The sequence below is a fragment of the Pituophis catenifer genome, unplaced genomic scaffold (assembly GCF_029215685.1).
Source record: "Pituophis catenifer annectens isolate HBS135680 unplaced genomic scaffold, rPitCat1.0.hap2 SCAF_10, whole genome shotgun sequence".
In the NCBI taxonomy this organism is placed as follows: domain Eukaryota; kingdom Metazoa; phylum Chordata; class Lepidosauria; order Squamata; family Colubridae; genus Pituophis; species Pituophis catenifer.
This window is the reverse complement of record NW_027256890.1, coordinates 22,177,062-22,188,581: the sequence shown is the minus strand read 5'-3', so window position 1 is coordinate 22,188,581 and position 11,520 is coordinate 22,177,062. Positions and strand designations below refer to the sequence as shown.

Genomic DNA, 11,520 nt, shown 5'->3' with positions numbered 1-11,520 from the left:
TGAATCACTGCAGTCGATAAGTTAGTAACCCGGTTGTTACTTTGCATTTCAGAAGGTCGCAAAAAGGGATCACGCCAACCCTGCCCTGGGGACGCTACAACCGTCATAACTATGAGTCAGTTGTCAAGCATCCAAATGTGTGCAAGTGTGAAAAACGGTCCTAAATCGCTTGCCAACTCACAAAGCATCGCTGGCCCGCTCTCGAGTTGCCATAGGCCAGGGGGGATGGGAAACGGGCAAAATGGCACAGCAGCCAAAGACAGGAGCACATTCCATGCTTATCTCTCTCAAGGCTGTCTCCCAGAGTTACCTACAGCAGGCAGAGGGGAGTGACTTGGGGCGTAAATTACGTAGGGTCAGAGCTGGCTTCACTTGGGAACGTGCCGACATGAAGCTCCTAATAAATAACTGGATTTCTTTTGAAGCTTGGCTCGAAGCTCATGATTTAGTTAGGGCATCCGGAACCCTGCTTTTTTCAGTGCCATTGTAACTTCGAACGGACACTAAACGAACCATTGTAAGTCGAGGACTATCTGTATGGTAGTCAGTTCAGTTTATTGCAGTGATTCGCTTAACAACCATGGCAAAAAAAGATTGTTGAAGCAGTCAGGGTCACATGATGACTTTTCTTAACATCTCTTAGCAATAGATCTTCCAGTTCCAGGTAAGGTTGAGAGGGTTACCTGTTCGCCTTCCATTCATGATTTAATCTCGGGTTCCTAACCATCTATCCACCCCTCCCTATTTCCTTTGTCATGTCTCGAATCCAGTTCCGCCTGCGGCAGTGCGGTCTTTCCCACCCCATCTACCTGGTAGAAGACGCGAATTCCGCGCAGCATCTCAGTCTTCCCGAAAAGACTCTGCAACAAGCCATCATCAATACTCAGGTGAGGCTCACCTGCGAAGGTGAATCCTTGTGACTCAAACTCCGGAAGCAACAAAGACAATTAGGGGACTGGAGGCTAAAATATATAAAGAATGGGTTGCAGGAATTGGGTATGTCTAGTCTAGTAAAAAGAAGGACCAGGAGTGACATCATGATGGCATCTTCCAACATTTGAGGGGCTGCCGCGAAGAACAGGGGATCCACCTGTTTTCCAAAGCACCTGAAGGCAGCAACAAGAAGCAATGGATGGAAACTAATCAAGGACCTAGAACTGAGGAGAAATTTCCTCACTGGGAGAACAATTAACCCGTGGAACGGCTTGCCACCAGAAGTTGTGAGTCCTTTAATACTGGAGGTTTTCAAGAAGAGATTGGACGGCCATTTGTGTGAAATGGTATAAGACCATGATGGTGAGATGGCTAAACTTTTTGCTGTCGCGTGCCAAAAGCAAGGGGGAGTGTGGGGGGGTCGAGGGTGCGCATGCCCACACCCATAATTCAATGTGCCCTGAGCAACCCCTCCGCTTTTGGCACACAATGGCACGGTGGGCCCAGTAGGCTCATTTTTTTGCCCTTCCCAGACTCCAGAGACTTTCTTGGAATCTGGGGAGGACAAAAACAGCCTTCCCCACCCCACCGGAGGTCTTCCAGAGGCTGGAAACGGTTAGTTTCCCGACTTCCAGTCGGCCTGGAAGGCTAGAAAATCAGCTGGCCAGCGTGCGCATGCGCGCTGGAGCTGAGCTAGGGCAACGCTTGCGTGCCCACAGATATGGCTCTGTGTGCCACCTGTGGCACGCGTGTCATAGGTTTGCCATCACGGCCCTATGGCCTGTGTGCCCGAGGTGGCACGCAGAGTCATTTTTCTGGGCACGCGAGCTGTCGCCCAACCCACCTGAAGCTGCACATGCGCGCATGCCCCAACTGGTGTTTGGGCCACCGGTGTGCATGCGTGTGCAATTCAGGGGACCCAGCTGGTCTTCAGAGCTCTCCTGCGCGTGCGAAAACCACGTGCATGCACAGATGGTGCGATTGTGGGCACAGCGCACGGTGGGAGCGCACAAAAACTTTGCATGCGCGCAGATGGCGTGGTTGCGTGCACCGCGCATGGGGGAGGAGCCGCATGTTGGCACAGATGGCACGCAAAGCGTGCAAAGCACACAAAGCACAGACAGGTTCACCAGCACTGGTATAGGATCTCCTGCAGGGGGTTGGACTAGAAGACCTCCAAGGCCCCTTCCAACTCTGTTATTCTGACCCTAAATCTGGCCCCAGATTTTGCTTCTTCTTTTAACTTGTTCCTTTTAGCTGCATTAATTGTTATCTCCGAAGAGGTTTTGAGGGACATCACTTGGAGGTGCCCGTGTCAATCATCTTTATTTCCCGCAGGTGATCGATGGCTTCTTTGTCAAACGTACCGCTGACATTCGGGAATCTGCTGCATATCTGACCATCATGACCCGTCATTTGACCAGACAATACAGGGTAAGTTTGGAGCAATATGGGCTCCTTGACCCTCATGAGGACTAGCCTCTTACTTTTTTTTTTTTTTACCTCAGCATTAAGACTTCTAACTTTGGATGTGAAACCTTCCAGTTTTAAGTCACTTTTTTTCCCCCAGTGCCGTTGTAACTTCACAACGGACACTAAGTAGATCTGTTGTAAGTCAAGGACAATTGCCTAGTTTTGGATCAGATGCAATGCTCTTCAGCCAAGCCTATTTCTACAGATTTCTTGTAAAAAAAAAATGAGGGGAAAATAAAAATGACGGTTTGCTATATTAAATTAAATTGATTAAAACAATATTTTAAAATAGGAGATCATTTTAACAGAATGGAAATAGGATAGGATAGGATTTTGAATAGAATAGAATAGAATAGGATTCTGAGTAGGATTTTGAATAGAATAGAATAGAATAGGATTCTGAATAGAATAGAATAGAATAGAATAGGATTCTGAATAGAATAGAATAGAATATTCTGACTAGGATTCTGAAATAGAATAGAATAGAATAGAATAGGATTCTGAATAGAATAGAATAGAATAGAATAATAGAATAGAATAGAATAGAATAGAATAGAATAGAATAGAATAGAATAGAACAGAATAGGATTCTGAATAGAATAGAATAAAATATTCTGAATAGGATTCTGAATAGAATAGAATAGAATAGAATAGAATAGAATAGAATAGAATAGGATTCTGAATAGAATAGAATAGAATAGAATATTCTGAATAGGATTCTGAATAGAATAGAATAGAATAGAATAGAATAGAATAGAATAGAATAGAATAGAATAGAATAATAGAATAGGATTCTGAATAGAATAGAATAGAATAGAATAATAGAATAGAATAGAATAGAATAGAATAGAATAGAATAGAATAGAATAGAATAATAGGATAGGATTTTGAATAGAATAGAATAGAATAGGATTCTGAGTAGGATTTTGAATAGAATAGAATAGAATAGGATTCTGAATAGAATAGAATAGAATAGAATAGGATTCTGAATAGAATAGAATAGAATATTCTGACTAGGATTCTGAAATAGAATAGAATAGAATAGAATAGAATAGGATTCTGAATAGAATAGAATAGAATAGAATAGAATAGAATAGAATAGAATAGAATAGAATAGAATAGGATTCTGAATAGAATAGAATAAAATATTCTGAATAGGATTCTGAATAGAATAGAATAGAATAGAATAGAATAGAATAGAATAGAATAGAATAGAATAGAATAGAATAGGATTCTGAATAGAATAGAATAGAATAGAATAGAATATTCTGAATAGGATTCTGAATAGAATAGAATAGAATAGAATAGAATAGAATAGAATAGAATAGAATAGAATAGAATAGAATAGAATAATAGAATAGGATTCTGAATAGAATAGAATAGAATAATAGAATAGAATAGAATAGAATAGAATAGAATAGAATAGAATAGAATAGAATAATAGAATAGGATTCTGAATAGAATAGAATAGAAGAATAGAATAGAATAGAATAGAATAGAATAGAATAGAATAGAATAGAATAGAATAGTCGGAAGGGACTATAAGCAGGAGACCCTATACTTATACTTAACCCTAACTCTATACTATATTTTATCTTCTTCTCTCCCCCTCTCAATTATCAATTGCTTTTAATACAAATGCAAATTCATAGAAAGCAGGGGAAGTGAATCAGTTTTTTTTTTTTTTTGTATAAATCAATATTTCTCAACCCCAGCCATTTTAAGACTTTCAACTCCTAGAATTCCCAACGAGCATGCTTTAAGACAGGTGGACTTCAACTCCCAGAATTCCCCTGAGGCGAGGGGATAAGTCGTAAATCAAAGACCGACTGTAAACCGGCCATAAGTCAAGGACTGCTTGTAAAGACACAGAGCAACGGTGGGGGAAAAAACGAGTTTAAAGATAGGAGTTTCTCTCTAAGAATTACTACTTTTTTTCCCTGTTTTTCCCCTGTAGGACAAAATGCTTTTGAGCTGTACCAAGCAAGAACTGGAGGACGAGCGCCCCCTGCAGCCCAAGGAGGGTATCTGCAGGCTCTTGACATTTGCTGAGTTTAACGAAGGAGCCATTAAGAATAAGGTGAGAATATTTGCATCCTTGAGTGAAAATCCAGGACCTCAAGAAGGAAAATGTCAGCTTTCCATGTGGAAGATCCCAGATTAAACAGAAAAAAAAAAAATCCAGTCCGTAGTCCTCGACATACGTCCCGAAAATCAGCTGGCTGGCAGGAGGCGCGTGTTGTGACCCAGGCCCAAGTAGGTATTATCAGACGCAACCAGTTCGAAACAAACAGACAGACTTTATTGGAACAGCTGAGAATTAACTCATTCTCAGCGTAGTCAGAACTAATTCCAAACAAATTCTTCATAGCACAATCCTTCCGCCTTATCACCAACCTTGGTCTAATTAGGCAACCTGTCAAAGACTTTTCTTGGCAAAAGTTCAAACGCAGAAGACGCCGACAAGAGATAAGTGCAGCAAGACTATCAACATTGTTTTCCGACAAAGAGCCCAAGAGCTGTTGCTGGTCTTTTAAGCCTTCTGGGAGGGGCCAATCATCTCCTGGCCTTACTCCCGAGTCGTCCTTTTTGCTTTAGCTGCTCTTGCCTTCTGGCAGCTCTTCGCATGTGTGCACTAGGAACAGGCTCCTCCTGTTCCTCTGCCTCTCTGTTGTCAGCCTCTGGAGCAGGGGTGAAATGCTCCCGATTCAGACCGGATCGCCCGATCCGGTAGCGATGGTGTTGGGTGGTTCAGAGAACCGGTAGCAAAATTCCCTGCCTCTCCCCATGCCCAGCTGAGCCGCGCGATCATCAGAGGCTGTTTTTTTTAACTTTTAAAAGCATGTTTTCCTACAACCTCTCCGGGCGAAAAAATGCTTTTAAAAGTAAAAAAAAAAAAAAAAAAAAGCCTCTGATGATCGCGCAGCTCAACTGGGATCATCAGAGGCTTCTAAAAGCATTTTTTTCTGCAACCTCTTCAGCCAAAGAGGCTGTAGGAAAAAAAAAAGCCTTTAAAAGCCTCTGGTGATCCCAGCTGAGTTGCCTGATCGTCAGAGGCTTCTAAAAGCATTTTTTTTCTGCAACCTCTTAAGGTTCGCCATCATGGCCCTAAAGAATTTTTGTGTCTGAAAAGGATGGGTTTATTACACATCGCCGATTTCCTAGCTTTCCACAAATCCTGACTGTGATTCGTTTGCAAACCACGTCTCGCAGAGCATTGTGGTTTGTTAGCCCAGGAATCTACAAGTCAAAACAAACAAGTTAGGTCAGAATCTGGCCCTATGAATAGCAAAACTTGCAAATAGCAAAACCCTATTCTCTGCTTGCTTTTCCAATTTGCACTAAGTGCAAACCTAGTGAGTAACGAAACCCAGTCAGAATTTTTTTCAGCTTTTCCAGGGTGCTTAATATTTATTTTTAATTTTGTTTTCTTTCGTTCGGTCAGGTCTAATGGGCTGACTTGAGCCCTTGCACTGTTTTCTTCGGAAGGGTTTTTAAAATTTGGTTTGTCATTGCCTCCTTCCTAGGGCGGAGAGAGCGTGGCTGGCTCGAAGCCGGCTTGAGGCAGGATTTGAATTGAGGGTCTCCCGATTTCTACTGAATTTTTAGTCCAGATATTTAACCAAAAAAACAGATTCCCTCTCGCTGAACCAGGTCGCGAGCTACGTTCACACAATCAGCAAACCCGCTTCTTTTAAACCCCGTTCCCGCTTCCGTTTCCCCAGGCACAGACGGTGTACGAAGTCTTCGCAAGGCAACTGATGCAGGTCAGCGGCCTCAGCGGAGAAAAAGCGGCTGCCATTTTGGAAAAATACAAAACGCCCACTAGGTATGAAGATGGGGAAGAGGGCCTGGGGGGTGGTTAGTTCTGTTAACCTGGATTTCGCATAATGTGGGAACTAAACTAATATCTGTAGTTTTCCCTACACTGCAGGGAACAGCAAAAATAGCTCGGCTGTGTTATTTTTTTTTTTCTCAGATTCCGTTCTTCACCTCTCCGGGGTTAAAATTTGGCTGGTGGTAAAAAAATCAGTTTATGATGGTGACCTTAGATCGATGTTTTTCAAGCTTTACAACTTTAAAATGGGTGGACTTCAATTCCCAGAATTCCCCAGCCAGCATGCTTTAAGATGGGTGGACTTCAACTCCCAGAATCTCCCAGCCAGCATGCTTTAAAATGGGTGGACTTCAATTCCCAGAATCTCCCAGCCAGCATGCTTTAAAATGGGTGGACTTCAATTCCCAGAATCCCCCAGCCGGCATGCTTTAAAATGGGTGGACTTCAACTCCCAGAATTCCCCAGCCAGCATGCTTTAAGATGGGTGGACTTCAATTCCCAGAATCTCCCAGCCAGCATGCTTTAAAATGGGTGGACTTCAATTCCCAGAATCTCCCAGCCAGCATGCTTTAAAATGGGTGGACTTCAACTCCCAGAATCTCCCAGCCAGCATGCTTTAAAATGGGTGGACTTCAACTCCCAGAATCTCCCAGCCGGCATGCTTTAAAATGGGTGGACTTCAACTCCCAGAATCTCCCAGCCAGCATGCTTTAAAATGGGTGGACTTCAACTCCCAGAATCTCCCAGCCGGCATGCTTTAAAATGGGTGGACTTCAACTCCCAGAATCTCCCAGCCAGCATGCTTTAAAATGGGTGGACTTCAACTCCCAGAATCCCCCAGCCAGCATGCTTTAAGATGGGTGGACTTCAATTCCCAGAATCTCCCAGCCAGCATGCTTTAAAATGGGTGGACTTCAATTCCCAGAATCTCCCAGCCAGCATGCTTTAAAATGGGTGGACTTCAACTCCCAGAATCTCCCAGCCAGCATGCTTTAAAATGGGTGGACTTCAACTCCCAGAATCTCCCAGCCGGCATGCTTTAAAATGGGTGGACTTCAACTCCCAGAATCCCCCAGCCAGCATGCTTTAAGATGGGTGGACTTCAATTCCCAGAATCTCCCAGCCAGCATGCTTTAAAATGGGTGGACTTCAATTCCCAGAATCTCCCAGCCAGCATGCTTTAAAATGGGTGGACTTCAACTCCCAGAATCTCCCAGCCAGCATGCTTTAAAATGGGTGGACTTCAACTCCCAGAATCTCCCAGCCGGCATGCTTTAAAATGGGTGGACTTCAACTCCCAGAATCCCCCAGCCGGCATGCTTTAAGATGGGTGGACTTCAATTCCCAGAATCTCCCAGCCAGCATGCTTTAAAATGGGTGGACTTCAACTCCCAGAATCTCCCAGCCAGCATGCTTTAAAATGGGTGGACTTCAACTCCCAGAATCTCCCAGCCGGCATGCTTTAAAATGGGTGGACTTCAACTCCCAGAATTCCCCAGCCAGCATGCTTTAAGATGGGTGGACTTCAATTCCCAGAATCTCCCAGCCAGCATGCTTTAAAATGGGTGGACTTCAATTCCCAGAATCTCCCAGCCAGCATGCTTTAAAATGGGTGGACTTCAACTCCCAGAATCTCCCAGCCAGCATGCTTTAAAATGGGTGGACTTCAACTCCCAGAATCTCCCAGCCGGCATGCTTTAAAATGGGTGGACTTCAACTCCCAGAATCCCCTAGCCAGCATGCTTTAAGATGGGTGGACTTCAATTCCCAGAATCTCCCAGCCAGCATGCTTTAAAATGGGTGGACTTCAACTCCCAGAATCTCCCAGCCGGCATGCTTTAAAATGGGTGGACTTCAACTCCCAGAATCCCCCAGCCAGCATGCTTTAAGAGAGGTGGACTTCCACTCCTAGAATTCTTCAGCTAGCCATTTGAAAATATGGTATTAGGAATAACCTTCTGTATTATTGCTTTATTTATTCTGGATGTTGAGATCACCCTAGGAGTGGTGCGGTGGCCTAGAGGTGGAGCTCTGGCCTCACAATCAGGCCTTTCTGAGCACACTGAGAATTTATCTGCTGAACAAAACTCCGCTCTGGTGTCAGGAAGGGCATCCGGCCAGTAAAACACTCTGCTAGCTCCATTCAGTCACCCAGACTCCACCCCACAAGGGATTATGGGTTCGTTAAAAGATGATGATGTTGAGATCACCATAGAGATCTTCAAGCTGCCCAGGTTGAGAAACACTGTCTTAGAGGCTGGTTACTGGTGGAACAGACCATGCTGTAACCTGGTTTAAACCAGCATCCTTCATGGTGAAGTGAAAGATTCACATGTACAATGAAACATGGAGGGATTTTTTTCCTTGGCATGTCAACGGTGGGGCTGATGACCTTCCCTGGTGTTCCTTCTTCATTCTCAGCCTGATGGGGGCTTACGCTGAGTGTCCGGATTCAGAAAGCCAGGAGAATCTTCTGAGTACCATCAAGTGTGGCCAGCTGCAGAGGTGAGGACCGGAGCTGGTGGTCTTTCCTCTCTTCTCCCGCTCCCCCTCCTTTACACAAGCTCCCTCAGCCCCTGCCCCTAAATATGGGTAGTCCTCAACTTACAACCAGAAGTGGGATTCAAATAAATTAACAACTGGTTCTCTGCCCTAATGATGGGCTGGGTGGGCGTGGCCATGGTGGGCGTAGCCAAGGGGGTGTGACAGGCAGCACTCGGCCTCCTGCACGCCCCCCGGGAGCAAAAACGGGCTGTGGAGGGCCCATTTTCAACCTCCCCAGGCTCCACGCGCCCCCTGCATTTACCTGGGATCCAAAATGGGTCCGGGAGGACTCCTGGGAGGGGTGGGGTGGGGCCAGCCAGTTGTGAGAACTACCGGTTCAACAATTCAGTTGATTCGCCCAAACCGGCTGAATCCCATCTCTGCTTAGGACCACAATGGAGCCTAAAATTTATGTTGCTTATGTGGCAAACTTAAGTTTGTTAAGTGAGTTTTTTGGCCCCGTTTCACGACCTTTCTTGCTGCAGTCGTTAAGTGAACCACTGCCATTGTCAAGTTAGGGACACGGTCGTTAAGCGAAGCTGGCTCCCCCTACTGACTGTCAGGAGGCCGCCAAAGGGGATCATGTGGCCCCGGGAAGCTGCAATCATCATAAATATGAGTCGGTGGCCAAGTGTCTGGATTTTGATCACGTGACCCCAGGGAGGCCGCAACGGTCGTAAGTGTGAAAAACGGTCGTAGGTCCCTTTTTTCCCAGTGCCGTTGTGACTTCGAACGGTCGCTAAGCGAACTGTCGTAAGCTGAGGACTCCCTGAACTAAGCAAGGAGCATATTAAGTGAGCCGTGCCTGATTTTTACAACTTTTTTTGCTCCAGTTGTTAAGCAACTTAACAGTTATTAAGCGAGTCACATGGCCGTTAAAAGAGAATCCACTTTTCCTCCGTTGACGTTGCTTGTTGGGAAGGTAGCTATCATATAATCCGTCATAAGTACACGCCAGTTGCCAAGCCTCCCAATGTTGATCACGGGACTTCAGGTTTTCCGCCAAACAAACCACGCCCGTGGTTTGCTGAACGACTTCCGCATTTGCTTAACGACCACTGCAAGAAACTGCGTCATAAAATTGGGTCGCGTACGTGACTGACCCCTTGGTGCAACCCTCCTGACTTACGACCACGATGCATAAACTCCCATCATGGTCATAAGTCAAGGACTACCTGTTCAGTGGAATAACTTGCCTCCGGAAGTTGTGAATGCTCCAACACTGGAAGTCTTTTAAGAAGAGGTTGGATAACAGGGGGTTGGACTAGAAGACCTCCAAAGGTCCCTTCCAACTCTGTTATTCTATTGTTAAAGAGAGATGCACCCTGTAAATTGGACGGATTAATGAATAAATGAATTAATTATCCTGGGAATTTGCTTTTTAAAACGACCCCTGCCTCTATTTTTTTCCTTTTTTTTTTTTTTCCCCTACAGAAATCTGGGTCCTTCTCTTAGCAAGACCTTGGCTCAATTGTACTGCACCCCTGGGCCGCTGCCTTGAACATCCAGAGGTTGTGAGAAGTTGTGCGTTGGCTGTGTGTGTGGGCCAGTGTGTGTTTGTGTGAGAGAAAGAGAGAGAGGAAATAATGACGTTTACTGTGCTGTCGATGAAGAGGAAGATTCCCGCCATTTGTCACCGTTTTGTAAAACAAGGAAAGGAGCGTGCATCAAATCACGTAGGCGAGGGTTTTTTTTTCCCCCCAAGTTGCACTTCCTTGCACAATTTGGGAGGGTTTTTGTCATCTCTGCCTACACTCAAACAAACACACACACACACACACGTATACACTTTCCCCAGAAAAGGGTTTGGACAAATGCTCTCGTTGTGTGTTCCCTTCAGTGCCCAATCCTGCCTGTTTGACCGAAAAGAACCTAAGAAATATACTACCTCAACATGCTAATAAAATCCTAATTGTCTTCATATTCCAATAAAGTTTCTAGTAGTTTTTTAACAACAAGGATTATTACTTTTCTTCCTTCCACCCTCCCATCCTCCCCCACTTTCCTTCCTTCCTTTTCTCCCTCCCTCCCTCCCTCTTCCTTGCTTCCCAGTCTTCCTCCTTCCTCCTTTCCACAGTATCATCCTTCCTTCCTTTCCTCCCTCCCTCCCTTCCCACGTCTCCTTCCTTTCTCTCCCTTCCTCTCTTCCTTCCCAGTCTTCCTCCCTCCCTCCTTTCCTTCCCACAATATCTTCCTTCCTTCCTTTCTCCCTCCCTCTCTCCGTCTTCCTCCCTCTTTCTTCCTTTCCACAATGTCTTCCTTCCTTCTTTCCTCCCTCCCTCCCTTCCCACATCTCCTTCCTCCTTCCTTCTCTCCCTTCCTCTCTTCCTTCCCAGTCTTCCTCCCTCCCTCCTTTCCTTCCCACAATACCTTCCTTCCTTCCTCCCTCCCCACAATTTCTCCTTCCTCCTTCCTCTCCTTCTCTCTGCCTTCCCAGTCTTCCTCCCTCCCTCCCATGTCTCCTTCTTTCCGTCCCTTCTCCCTTCCTCTCTCCCTTTTCTCTCCCTTCCCACAATATCTTCCTTCCTTCCTTCTTTCCCTCCCTTCCTTTTTCCTTCCCAGTCTTCCTCCCTTCCTTTCCTTCACACAATATCTTCCTTCCTTCCTCCCTCCCTCCCTTCCCACATCTCCTTCCTCCTTTCTCTCCCTTCCTCTCTTCCTTCCCAGTCTTCCTCCCTCCCTTTCCTTCCCACAATATCTTCCTTCCTTTCCTTCCTTCCATGTCTCCTTCA

At 45.3% G+C, this 11,520-nt stretch overlaps 1 protein-coding gene across 1 annotated transcript in view; it reads left to right on the top strand.

Annotated features, from left to right (window-relative positions):
• Window positions 1-10,680, top strand: part of MUS81 (MUS81 structure-specific endonuclease subunit) — a 22,164-nt gene extending 11,484 nt beyond the window's left edge. The window contains 6 exon segments of the mRNA XM_070950670.1: window positions 771-887; window positions 2,272-2,367; window positions 4,364-4,486; window positions 6,132-6,235; window positions 8,666-8,749; window positions 10,223-10,680. Of these exon segments, the coding sequence (XP_070806771.1) occupies window positions 771-887; window positions 2,272-2,367; window positions 4,364-4,486; window positions 6,132-6,235; window positions 8,666-8,749; window positions 10,223-10,289 (591 nt within the window). The 3' untranslated portion in view covers window positions 10,290-10,680.
• Window positions 10,681-11,520: the final 840 nt, after the last annotated feature.